The 13,893-nt window shown below is 34.7% G+C and overlaps 1 protein-coding gene across 3 annotated transcripts; it reads right to left on the reverse strand.

The window, feature by feature from the left end:
- Window positions 1-3,510: 3,510 nt before the first annotated feature.
- LOC113699081 (uncharacterized) lies at window positions 3,511-8,614 on the reverse strand. 3 transcript variants are annotated; one of them, XR_011817785.1, is made up of 6 exons: window positions 6,569-8,614; window positions 6,352-6,405; window positions 6,211-6,266; window positions 5,162-5,197; window positions 4,436-4,527; window positions 3,511-4,315 (listed from the first exon to the last, which is right to left on the reverse strand). XR_011817785.1 is itself a non-coding variant. In XM_072057743.1 (6 exons), the coding sequence occupies exons 1-6, from the start codon at window positions 6,638-6,640 to the stop codon at window positions 4,080-4,082; spliced, it is 546 nt and encodes a 181-aa protein (XP_071913844.1). In that variant the 5' UTR covers window positions 6,641-6,748; the 3' UTR covers window positions 3,511-4,079. The 3 variants fall into 3 exon arrangements, 1 of the variants encoding a protein (XP_071913844.1); XM_072057743.1 differs by having other exon boundaries at window positions 6,569-6,748; XR_011817784.1 differs by lacking the exon at window positions 5,162-5,197.
- Between the last annotated feature and the right edge of the window lie 5,279 nt (window positions 8,615-13,893).

Genomic DNA, 13,893 nt, shown 5'->3' on the forward strand with positions numbered 1-13,893 from the left:
GCTGTGTTTTACCCTATGTGCTTCTTTTTACAAAGCAAAACATTTATTTTCGCATTTAAATGCAATTAAATGACGTGAGAAACTGTTAAATATACTCTCTTACTTTTGAAACTGATGTAACTTAATGCCATATATACCCTTTTTTTGGGAAAAATCATTCAAATGTCCCACATATTTTGTTAAATGAAAATTTTAATTTTTTACTTTTAAAATTGCAACTTTATATCTCTTACAAAAACAAGTCAATAAAATTTGGTCCAAATGTAGATTTTGACCACTTTTACTCTAAGTCCATAACGTGACTCATAGATAGTTACTTTTTAAGAGACAAAAAAAAATTAGATCCCATTTGTAGTTAATCAGTTGACCCGATTCATATTCATTTTTGTTTCTAACAAAGTTTGATTTGATCCGAACCTCATTCCTTTTCTTAAAAAGGTAGAATATGATCAAATTCACATTCATTTTTGTTATTAAAAAAGTGGCATGTAATATTTTTGTGCATAAAAAATGATTACATACGAGTTACGTGGTGATTTCAGGTTAAAAAGTAATTGAAAACTTAAATTAGAATCAAATTTTATTAACTTAAATTTGTAACTAACACAAATTTAATATCTTAAAAGTAAAAGATGAAAAAATTCAATTCTTAAAAAATGACCAACGTTTTGAACTATTTTATCTTTTTTTTTTTCATTTTATACCCTCATTAAATCAAATCAACGTGTACTTTTTAAAGGGGGCAGAAAGCTTAAAAGGACAATAAATGAAGAGTTCATCACAACCAAGTGGCACGCTTATTCAAGCCGTGTACTTAGCACTAATTGCTAAATTAATGCAAGTTGTCCAAGGTTCAAGCCAGAAAGAAAGGAATAGGGAAATGGACAAATGGAATCCGTAGCTTGGGGAGTTTTCTCCGGTGGTTATTATCCCGTCAGCATGAGGGCTCATTAATCAACTGCACGTTGCCTGCTCAACCTTTGATTACCATCAACGTAGTACAGTACCCTAAATAGTTGAATTTTAGTGGACACGTTGAATTACTTAGTACGGATTAATCCCGGCTGAGCATGATGTACAGTAGATCTGACTCAGCTTTAGTCACGTCTTCTTCTCAGTTCCCAGTCTTCTTTCTCAGGCTTTTATGACTTCAACAATTCACGTCTTCAAACTCGCTCACCACCATTGCATTGGAATTCCCGGTTTTCTGCTTGATCTGTTAATGTCATATGACACATTTCGCCCACTAGTCCCTGAAAGGTCTAAAACTCTCACTTCATTATAGAGCCAGCAAAACATGTGGAATGGTTTGGATTTGTGCACTTTTTCCCCCCTCCAGTTATGATTAATTTGAGAAAGTAATTGTATGTATAAATTCAGCTGGATTAAGGCCTTGACCTTGTGTTTTCTACACAAAATGAACTCCGTAATTCAGTAGTATTAAATATTAGTTTCATAATTTCAGCGAATAAAGCTGTATCAAATGAAGAGTTTGTGATGGACCTTTTATGCATGGTGTTCTTAGGTTAATGCAAAATCCTGATTTGTTTGGTTTTAATACTAAACTTTTAATTTGTTTATTTTTGAGTCAGAACGAGACAGAAGATTAACAAACATGAAACATTTAAGTCATATTTGGATTGTCATTTTTTCTTAAAAAATTTTTAGATTTTCTATGAATATATTTTTCAATCATTATTTTTTTAAATTTCAAATCGTTATAGTATATTTTTTATAAGAACTGCAGAAAAAGCCAGACAGACTCTCAATTTGGGCTATCCAATCTCGGCCTATGGCCACTAGGCCTTGGCCTGATGGTCACCACCAACTCAGTGGTGCGGAAGGTCAAGGTTCAATTCTTGTCTCTCACCAAAATTTGCTACAATATAAGTGACGGTCTTAATTGTATTCCTTTGATGGAGTCTAAAGTCTTGGCCCATGACCTAATGCCAAACGACTGCCTGGCCGTGTGTGTTTGGACCAGGAAATGTTGCTGAACCGTAGGCATCGTCCATATTGGGAAAATGTTAAAAAGAAAGCCCAAATAAACTTCGGCCCTCAAGCTCAAAGTAAAATGCGACAATGGGTTCATCCTGTTCAAAACTACAATAAGCTCCATCTACAACCAACGCCCTTTTTTTGCCCCTAAAAAGCATAACTTTCTCTTTTCCCCTTTTACCAAAAACTACCTATAATGCCGGATTTGCCATGAACAGTCAGTCATATATTACATGATATGCTCTCTGAGCGTTGTTTATTGAGACTAGGAGGGCATCACCGTGCGATGTGCGGTGTGAGATTGTATAAGTTAGTTGCCCGATTATGTCTACTAAGTTTGTATTATTTCTAAAAAAAAGAAAAATATATTATTATGAGAGTCATATGAGTTAAAAGGGTGTCAATGTATAAATGCAAATTTGCGTAATGATATCAAATTAGAAATTATTTTTGCATTAATTATTTAAGGAGTTGATAGCTATGATGCATATATACAAGCAATATCAATCCTCAATTGGTATGTGACTTGCATTTATACGAGTGTGATAATGTACTTTGTCACCATGGCTTTTGTGTGTGCCAAAATCAACCGTGAATTTAACTTTCGTATGAGCTTCACATTTTATGGTGAAAAATAAGGATGATGCTATCTAATAGTTGATAAATTTTAAAGCTTCACATTTTATTATGAAAGTTAAGGATGATGCTATCTAATAGTTGATAAATTTTTGAAACCAAACATTTGATAATTCGAGAAACACATGATTCAGATTAAAATGACAAAACTCCAATGAAAAACAAAAATGACAAGAGAATTATCAAATAAGTAAGGAGGCCAATCGATTGTTAGGCCATTGCTGCTACTCTTACTTACAGTAAAATTAATTTTCCTTTAATTGTACCTTTATCCACACTATCCTAAAAAAATCCAATTTCTTATATTTATTGGTGACAGGTTCTGGAGTCATGTTCTAAACTTACCCTTCACAAAATCCTACTTGACTAAATAAAAAAAAATATTATGAACTCGTAAACAAAAGCAAAAGTGCCCAGACAAAATGTACCAAAAATTGAATTACGTAATTGTGAATAGCTGCCCCCTAAAACTAAAAATTCTAACAAGTTTCTTAGTCTTAATTGCCCATGGCTCTTAGACATTGAGAAGTCTTTAAAAGAGCAGCTATGAAAACGGACAGAGAATGACTGACTAATAAGATCAAAAGTCTACTTTTGCTGAAACTTCAGGCATAGAGAAAAAGAAAATGAGCTGAAGACCACAACATAAATAGAATAAAGACAATTTCAATTGACTAAACATTACTTGTGTCGACCTATAGATCAATGCTTGATCGTGCTAAGAAGTTTGAATTATTTTCTCATGCAATAAATTCAAGAAGTTCAAGAGGATAAGAACATCTTTTGTAGAAAAACAGAAGAGACATCAGAATAAAGGATATTAAGATCTATCTACTTAATGCACAAAACTAAATTTGCATCATCAATGTAACTAAATTTAAGAAGAAGAAAACTACATTAAATTACATAGCCATAACTAAGAAAATACTTAATGCACATAACTAAATTTAAGAAGAAGAAAATTACATTAAATTTTCAAAGATCGAAATATTTCAAAACAAATTTATTTGAATCATCTAAATGGTTTCCACCATTTATTAGCAAATGACGGAACCGTTCTGCATTCTCTGAGAAGTTTTTTTTTTTTTTTTTTGGGTAGAAATAGAGAAAAATTGTCGCTTTAAGAGTCATAACCAGATTTGCTGCAGTAACTTGCAGAGTTATTTACTCCGGCAGACCTTATCAAAGTTTGAACAGCATCAGGATAAACGCAAAACCCAAACAAACTACCAACAGGGGAAACCTCTGTTGAGATGAACGACTTTAAATCTCTAACAGGAGTACGGTACATGGACCTTTTGTAAACAGCAGCAGCTCAGCTCAGTAACCTCAGTTCTTGGCTTTGATGGAATTATTTTCCTTGATCCTTGCTCGATTGTCCAGTTTGACAAAACGTTTTAGGTCCTCGTAAGGAAGAGTTTCCAGGTCTTTCCTTCTTAGCTCACTTAGTGCCGGGCGTTTATCAAGCAGGTGTGACAGCCATTCACGATACTCCGAGTCTGGCAAGATCTTCGGGTCTGCTCCATCCTTGAGAATATTGGCACCAACAACCGTGGTGGATTTGACTTCTTTGCTAAGGGTTGATTCCTTTGGAGCATCGGCAGCCGCACCACCTTTAGAACCCTTCTTTGCTTTCCCACTCCCAGCAGAAGGTGGGAGTGGGACAAAATGAGAAGGGCATCTGAGAAGATGTAATTTAGCTTTTATTTAATTACATTTGACTATACAAAATCTTTGCTAATATGCGGAATGAAAAGTACTCTTGTGAGCATAAATGAATATAGATACTAGCAATGCATACCTCTGTTGCCAAGTAAAATACACCAATGACTAACGTAGCCCCAGTGCTTAACTGTAAGACGTTGCATCCTCTTTTTTTTTCTCTTCCTTTCCCTGACAGGTGAAATTAGATTGGAGGAAAAATGTTTGTAGTTTATCTTTCAAAATAAATCCAAATAAACGTGACACCAAAAAAAAAAAAAAACAAAAATTCTTTATCTTTTGTCCAATGACAAAAAAAAAAAAAAAAAAAAAAAACCAGACAAATAAAATACAAACAAGAAAAACTTTCCAGAGATCTGACAACTGAGAGATGCACATTTAACAACAAAGTTTTTTAAAAAGGTGGAGGCTTCAAGCGTGGCAATGATTTTCCAGAAACCAGAAAGGCTTCTCCAATCTTCAAAGAATATTTGCTACTTAAAGAATTATTCGCGCCCCGCCCAAATTTCACATTCCAGGTGAATTAGTTTTTCGATAAAAGTACAATCTGGTTATGCAAATATAACTATTTTATTAGTTCCTTTTTTCTATACAGTTAGAAAGAATCAATAATCATAGACTCATGGCACTTAAAAAAAAAAAAAAAGGAGTTGCAAACTTAGTTTTTAAGCTTGCACAAGATTTTGCTTAATCAACCGCAAATTGCCAATGGCTTAAATGGCTGTTGAAATATCTAGGCATTAATGCAAGACAAATATTAAAACACTAAATAAAACACTAGATAATTCCCTAAAACAACTCTTACAAGTTTAGTCCATCCATTGCCAAGTATCTTCCGTGTCTGCATACCATTTAAAAATTTCAGATTATCCCATCCAATAAGAAAAATTTGACCATCGAAACTGAACGATTAGATTGGTAAAATTACGCAATGACTCAAGAGGCATGATATCACGTACAAAGCCAAAGAAAATACAAGAAAAATAAACATTAATAAGATTCTCCAGTTATTTCTTCAACTGATTTGTAAAGCTGAATGATTTCGGAAACATGAAAAAGTGAAAATTCACACTTTAAAATTTCAATTTGTCCTATTTCCCGTAACTACTACACCGAACCATCCAACTCAAGCAAAATTTCCAGTTTTCAACACCCAATTTGATGACATCAACAAATTGTAATAAAAAAAAAGGAACCGTCTCTTTATAATTATTATGGAAATAGCTATAGAATCCGATTAAAACTTAAATCATAAAGAGGGGAAACTATAAGTAGGAGGCATAATAATAAAAGTAAAGTAGGAGGCAGAATTATATGATTCTAGGGATAGGTTTGAAAAATTCACATTCAACTAGCAGCAGAAATATACGATCTTAGGGACAGCTTTGGAACGGCAGACAGTGACTATGAAGATTTCTGCAGTTAAGAAAACTGAGCTGAACTAAAACTAATGAGATTCACTTTATCTACCTAAAATTTTCACGAGGATCCATATGCATTCCAGTATCTCTAATGGGCAAGCATTGCAGTGAAATGACTTCCAAAAATCTTGTTGATTTTAATCTTTCTTAAACCATTTATGTACAAAACCACACCAATACATAACATCTCATAACCTAATATGTCCTTCATACTATGATAGTCCTAAAACTAACCCAACTTTTTTCCCCACCACAATCCCAAAGACTTGTGATGGCATCTCTCAAACTTTCCATTCATCAGTAACGCTTCCCTTCCACAGTCAACAAAAAGCAAAGTAAGAAACTACGGTATTTTACCATCAAGCTAGTATAAAACATCAGATAAGCTTAGAAAGAAACAAAAGCAGCAAGAAGAAATGAAATGTCCGCTAACCTTTGACACGATTGCTCCTGGGATTTTTGTGCAATATTCTCTATCAGCTGCGCATCCTATCATTATCCACTAAAAGTTTAAACGAAAACAAAACCTAAGAAACTAGATAATTCTGAGAAATTACAACTCAAAACAGTTTACCTTTAATGCTTCCTCAAAAGCCCGATTTACCAAATCCTTGATTAGTCTTGCAACCTGAGAAAGACGAAGATGGCAGAGGAGAAGAAAAGGAGAGAGAATCAAGACAAAAAGAGAGAGAAGCACCCGGTTTCCGACTTTCTGGCCTCCAACCCATTGCCCAAAAGAAACACCGCGTGTTTTGGAAAAAAAAGGACAGACAATGGACGAGAGTGGTTACCTCGTAAATGCACAACAGAGCCCAATTCGCAAGCATCCTATCACATGCACTGCTCATGGAGGACGACAACATACGAACTAATAACAAAGAAACTTCGAAAAGCAACTGCTCTACTGTGAAGGGCTATTAGCATGGTTGGCAAACTACGCAAATGCATATTTGTGCTGTTTTAGCCTCAAAATAAAAGTGGAATACTTTGTTCGTTCCTGAAGAAGTTGCTAGGATCAACCTTGCTCTTTATCCTTGCCAACTTTTCAAAATTGTCTTTGAAGTACATTTCTCCCCATGTCTTTGCTTCCTCATACTTGTACCCCTCTCCATTGACCCCCAAATCAAGATCCCTGTAATTGATATATGCAGCTCTAGGAGATTGAGACACAAATGGCTCCATTTTCTTATGGAGCTTTCTTATCCATTTAATATGCTTGTTGCTCTCACTTTGGTTATTGTGTTTCCACTTTACCAAGTATTGTATGTTATACAATGTCCCATTCCTATGTGGGAATGGAAGTTCAGACTTGCAAATATGACTCATTCTTCCACCAAAAGGATCTAATATCATCATGGGACTGTCTTCTTCAAGAAACATTTTCTTTAGCAATACCCATGCCTTATCTGGTATTGGTCGTGTAACAAAATCAGATTTTGCCTTGTAATAAGCAGGCGCGCTACTTTTGCTCACCAAATAGTTCAACGAACTTTTAGGTGTTTTTGATGCAAAATAAAGTGCTGATTTGATCCACGGAACTTGATAGCATTCTTTCTTGATGCAAGGTTTCCTTTTGCAATTTTTAATTTCAATGGGATCTTGAAAGCAATCTCTAACCTTTATCCCAAATTCCGGCAAGTATCGGCTTGATAAAGTAACAAGCTTATCAGCCGTCCCAAGATACAAACCTTGAAAGGAAATTTGAACAATCTTTTCTCCTCCTTTTATAACTGGTGCTGGATTTTGAAGGATCATTCTCACGAAAATATCTTCAGGAAATTGATGGGCAATATTTTGCCATCTCTGGATCAATTTTATATTGCCACGATTAAGCTTTCTACGAACTGTGAAAGCTGTAACCTGCTCAGGAACACGAGATAGCTTGAGTTTCCATGCAAGTATTACCCCAAAACTTGCTCCTCCACCTCCCCTTATAGCCCAAAACAAATCTTCGCCCATTTTTCTCTTGTCAAGAATTTGTCCATTGGCATCCATAACTCTTGCATCTACAACGTTATCAGCAGCAAGACCATACTTTCTTAACAAAGTCCCCACGCCTCCACCACTTATGTGCCCACCTGATCCAACTGTAGGACATAGGCCACCAGCAAATGCATGGGTTTTACTTTTTTGAGCAATTGCGTAGTAAAGTTGGCCTAGAGTTACCCCAGTCTGAATCCAGGCAGTTTCACTTACCAGATCAATGTTAATGGATTTGAGATTGCATAGATCAATCATGATGAACGGGGATCGACAGCGGTATGAGAGGCCTTCATAGTCATGTCCCCCACTCTTGACTCTGATTTGTAAACCAAGCTTTTTGCTGCAAAGAATAATGGCTCTTATTTGGGCCTCATGATATGGTGTGACGATAAAAAGAGGGAACGCAGATGTTGAATTTGACCATCTTGAAATCTTTTGGGCATATTTCAGGAGTGATGAGTACTCTGGAGAATTAGGCTTGTGAACATATTTGCCAATGTTTTCTTTGGAACTGGTGGATATGCAATGAAGAAAATCTTCAAATGCATTACAGGTTACCAAGACAAATAACGGTATCAACACAAGGGATTTAAGAGTATGTCTACTACTCATGGATTCTTTCCTTTATATGGTTTTCTATAAGAAGAGGTTCTTTGAGACGAAGCACAAAAAGTATGTAAAGGCCAAAGAGTAGGAAACTTTGCACTCATCAAAATCTAAAACTTTAAACTTCTATCTTTTATAGTTTTCTAAATTAAATGAGTTGAATTATTGTAAAATATGCAGACTAAAGTGAGAAAAGAGACAAAAATGATGAATTCAATGCATAAAAAATTAATTTGAATACTTTATTCCGTAGTAGAAACGCAAATTTTGGTTCCATAATGGTAGGAATTAATGCATAGGATATGCTCTGAAACGTAGAGACAAAATAGGAAAAGTAACAGCAGATCTATCTTGAGCAAGCATACTCTCCAAATTAGAGTTTGAGACATTTTAGTCCCCGGTTTTCTTTTTTTGTCACTTACAAATTTTAACCACACAAAATAATTTCGAGGTTTCTTCTATAGCTTAATTACCTTTATTCTACTAATAAATTTGTAACTGATTTTGTGTGCATGGTAATTCTTTATGAAAAAAGAAGAGAGGCAAACCCAAGTTTAAGACCAAATATGAAGTCACTAAACAAAATTTTGGGTCCATTTGGTTGGAATGATTTTTTTGATGTGCAAAACAATCATATTCCTAAGTTTGAGTGATTAAACTGAGAATTTGGATTACTTTGAATGACCAAACTGAAATTAACCATATAATTCCAGACCTCCACCAACAGGGCCTACTCCAACCAGTCACATGATCCCAGCCCGTGCACAACCAGCCAATGAATGATCCAGCAACTAACTAATGAGGTCCACAAAAGCTCCCTCTCCTTATCTAGTTATCTTATCTCGACCTAATCTTCTTCTTCTTCTTATCTTAAAGCACAGAAGCATTAGCCAACTATTGGTAACAGTGAATTGTCTGATCCAACAGTATTCTCGTCGACTCCTAGGTCCAATTGGACATCCCATAAATTAGGTTAGAGAAGGAAAACCTAATAAAAGTAGAGTGCAGGTCCTTTTTTTTTTTTTTGATAATAAAAAATGAAATTTCATTAAAGTAAATCTACATTTGCAGCCTACATAATCTCCTTTGGAAAGTTTACAAACCAAACATGACTTCCCTCAAGTGACAGAGACAAATGAATCAATAAATAAGTAGGAACATATTTGTTCTTCCTTCTTACACGTGAAATTCGTATGTAACAAAAATCCTTCAGCATATCTTTAATGCCTCTGATCAAGTTACCTAACACCGGTCAGACAGGACTTGTACTATTGATTCTCTGGACAATACCCAAGGCATCCCCTTCTAGAATAAGATGAGAACTACCAAAATCTTTGGCAATCTGTAAAGCTTTAAGAAAAACCAAGCATTCCACATGCTCTGCATTAAGGGCCTCAGAAAGCCTCTCAGCCATTAAAGCTTCCACTTGTCCTGATGGTCTCTTACCACAACTCCAATTCCAGCCCCATGACCAACAAATTATGTGAACATTTCAAAAAAAAAAAATATACTGTATGGTATTAATATATTTTCCAAGGGCCTCTACGTCCCCTTCTGTTATTTGTATGGATTTTTTTGGTATATAGATAAATATTCTCTGACTCTAATTATATATTTTTGTACTTTAGTTTTCTATGGCACAGTCTTTTCCTACTGTTTGATTTTCACATTTCTTCCCTATATTTGTGTGTGCTCTATTGACCCAGTATTATTGCTTTGTTTGTCTTTCCCATGCAATTACATTGTGTACCCTTGGAAGAAGGATTGAGTCTTGAACGGTAAGATTAGAGAAATTATAAATAGGAGGTTTTTAGAATTTAAAACCTTCCATTTACAAAAAATAAATGTTGTGCACCGTTTCTTTCAAAACTTTTCTTACATCAACTCTTTTTAATTTATAATCTGCATCAAATGTGCCCATTTGCTTATTTGGTACTCAAATTATCTTATGGCCATTGATCATAGTTAAATACGCTCCATCTTCTTTCTCATTTGTTGGGTCTCTGCTAGAGACAGATTTCAAAGTTCATTGGTCATAATTACGTTTCTTATTGCTTATTACAGTATCTATATATTTTCACCTAACTTTCTTGTACTTTATTTCACTGCTGCTCACTTTTCATCTTCTCTTTCGTTGTTCTGTATCTCCCAGTTGGTAAGCTGCTGTTTTCTGATTCTTACTTTTATCTGTAAGAATCTTTTTGTTTTGCTTTATACTTGTTTTATATTTAGTTTCATGGTTTGTATACTACTGAAATTTATACTTTTGTTGCATTAGTGACTTATTTCTTCTTCCTTCCTTTTGACTGCTATTACCTGATCAGAGATGCATATATAGCCTATGATTATCCGCCCTTATTTATTTCTTCTGTTTATGATCATGCATTTATATCTCTTTTCTCAGTTTTACTTCATGTTGCAATATTGCATCGCAATTTTTGCCTTAATTCCTTCGTCTATCTATTTGTTTACAGTACTCCCTTGCTTTGTATTCGATATAACCGTTGCTTTCCCGCGCCTTTCTTCCTAACTGCATTTTCTTGTTTGACTGCCAAATAGAGTTCGACCATCATATCTGACAACCTTTGCTAGTCTTTCATGTGTCCTGCTTTACATAAGGAAACAAAAATATTGAGTATGCATATTCCCCCCCTCTTCCTTTAACTTTTATGAATGCTCGCATTTTCATGAACACCTTGCTTTGTTTCCCATTTTTGTTTTTAAATTTCAAACATGTTTCCAGCAGCATTTAAGCCTTTTCACTATGTTACCATTTTAGTTTTGCAGCTAAATTCCATTGTAAATTTTTTCCTTTTTTTTTTCTTTTGGGATTGTATAGGTGGCTATTCATTTCAGTTCTTAAAATCCTCTTGATCACCATAAAATACTTACTTATTTACCTTCAGGATTGGAGTTGCCCTGTTACCTAATGAATATGTCTACCATCTGTTTATCGTAGATCACTGATGCATGTGATTGCTTTGTCCTTTCTATTCTTTTTTGGCTTGCATGTATTTGCATGTATGCCTTCTTTATATGTAAAAACATATCACCTTATCGTAGTTTATTTTCTAGCAATCGTGGGCATTGTTGTTATTCTTGTTTTTTTTTCCCTACCTATTTCTCTCTTCTGGATTTATTATGAATGCTTGTACATTTTTATTGAAGTTCCTGTGCCCTCTACTGCTACCTTCAATGCTTTATACCTTGTATGTATCACGTAAAAGAAACTCCATATCATTTTATGTCACAATTATTACTTGATATAAGGTTCCTTTATTGCTACTAATGCAAGATTCCTTTCATTGCTTTGTGGCTTTATAATGATTGTCATTTGTATTAGGGTTAAAAACAAAAAAACTCCACGTGGTATACCTAATACACAGAAAAACCCCTCATGGTTTCAAAATATACAAAACGACACTTCATATTTTGAACTATATTGTAAACTAAAAGAATTCGTTAAACTCACCGGATTCCATTAAGTTTATCGAATTCCGTTAAATTTTCCGTTAAATTTATCGGATTCTATTAACTTTAACGAATTGTGTTAGTTTACAATTTAGTTCAAAACATGAGGCGTCGTTTTGCATGTTTTGAAACCACGGAAGATTTTTTTTGTGTATTATGTATACCACAGGGGGCTTATTTGCTTTTAACCCTTCGTATTATCGTAACCACCATTTCTGTTCACCTAATTATTGCTTGAGTAACATATGCAACTATCAATAGCATTGATTATAAAATGCATTATCCCATATGAGCTAGCCTTATTTGATACGTCTCGAAAGCGCAAGTTTTGCTCCCACGATAAAAGCTGTATAGAAAGAAATCGTGGACGACGACGAGAAAGATATGCTGCAGACGTAGCCAGACACAAAAAAAGAGTCTGTTTCGATCGATGAAGCTCAAAATACTACTAGTATTATTGATTAATAAAAAAAGAGTCTGCTTGCTCCTGTTTCCATTTGCCCTGTCATGCCAATTTCTAATACAACAGATGTAGTGCTGCTATCCTTCACCCTTTCACGTATCTTTTTCTCTACGTTTATTATTCAGACAGTGAATATCAAAATCTTGACTCTGTTAGGCATATAATCTGCCTTCCTGCAAGAAATGATGCAGTCATAGAAAACATTTTCACTTTCACCATCATTTGACATCATTATTCAGTAGCTGTCTTCTCCTATTCATATTGGTATAGGTTTTCCATAGCCATCGGACACTCAACTATTGAAATGAATGTTTCCAGTTTCATTTATTCCACCATCAGTATTATAGCTGAAGTTGCAGTGGCCAATTTTCAGCACAACCAAGTATCTTGCTGCCCATTATATGAATCAAGCCATGCTAAACGCTTTTATACGAAACCGTCAAGATTTTGTTGTGCATTCAGAAATAGTCCGTTTGGCAGTAAAAAAAAAAGATGCCAGATAAACTCTTGCAGCTTTATAAAGCAAACACTCTTAAATCTAGGGAATTTAGGCAATGTATCAGGAGTTATAACAATATGTTTGCTTTAATTACATCCTTATGAGTTAGCAATGACAAAGAGCTAAGCAGGAAAACATTATGGCATCTAAACGGGTTGAGTGCAGCAACAGATGTATCATTTTGTCAGTCCATAATTAAGGCCTTGCAATGGTGAAAGGCATCAAATCTGCAACTCTATTTATATGATACGGAATATGATGAATTGTAAAATGGAGTGGCTCTCTCAAGCAAGTTCAGAGAGTCTATTGTTTAGCAACTCAAATCTGTTCTTGGTGACAACCCCTATTATGTTTTCATACAGAGATTAAAAGAAATCGAAGACTTTGACAAATACAAAAATTTCCTCAAATCTGATCCCGGATTAGATTAACATGTTTTTAACCTCCAATTAGCGTTTCAAATTGTAGCAATTTGGTCAAGAAATGATAACATCAACGGAGACAGTTCAAGGCACATTATTGATATCTGCATAAAAGCAGGTGGCAGAAAGATAGTTAAGCAACGTTATGGTTTGCTATGACACATTGTAACATCCAATCATGTTTGCTTGGAAAGCCTTTTTTTTTTTTCAAAATTTTTTTAAATATTTTCCATGAATATATTTTTTAAATATTTTTTTTATTTCACGTACGTCATATCATTACAGTATTTTTTTCTACAAAAATTTCAGAAGATAGCAATCCAAACAAGACCAAAACTCAAATTCTTGGGGAGGCTAGTCAAACTTGCTTGAGAGGAAATTTGCTTGCTGTTCATCAACTCTGAATCAAGTACTCCAATTTAACTCTCCCTCGGAACAACTTTCAAAAAAAAAAAAAAAAAAAAAACTCTCCCTCGGAACAAGAATTAAAGCAAAGCACAAAGGTACACCACATGCAGCAAAAGGTACCATCCCGGTGATGAAAGATTGAGAGCGAGTCCTCAAATTATCCGAAGCGCTAAAATTTTTGTGACTACCAAAGCTTAAAAGTGTCCACTAAACAAATCACTCGACCTCCTCTTACGCGGTCGTTTTTTCATGCCCAGCCCAACA

This window comes from Coffea arabica, chromosome 7c (assembly GCF_036785885.1).
Source record: "Coffea arabica cultivar ET-39 chromosome 7c, Coffea Arabica ET-39 HiFi, whole genome shotgun sequence".
Classification (NCBI taxonomy): Eukaryota; Viridiplantae; Streptophyta; class Magnoliopsida; order Gentianales; family Rubiaceae; genus Coffea; species Coffea arabica.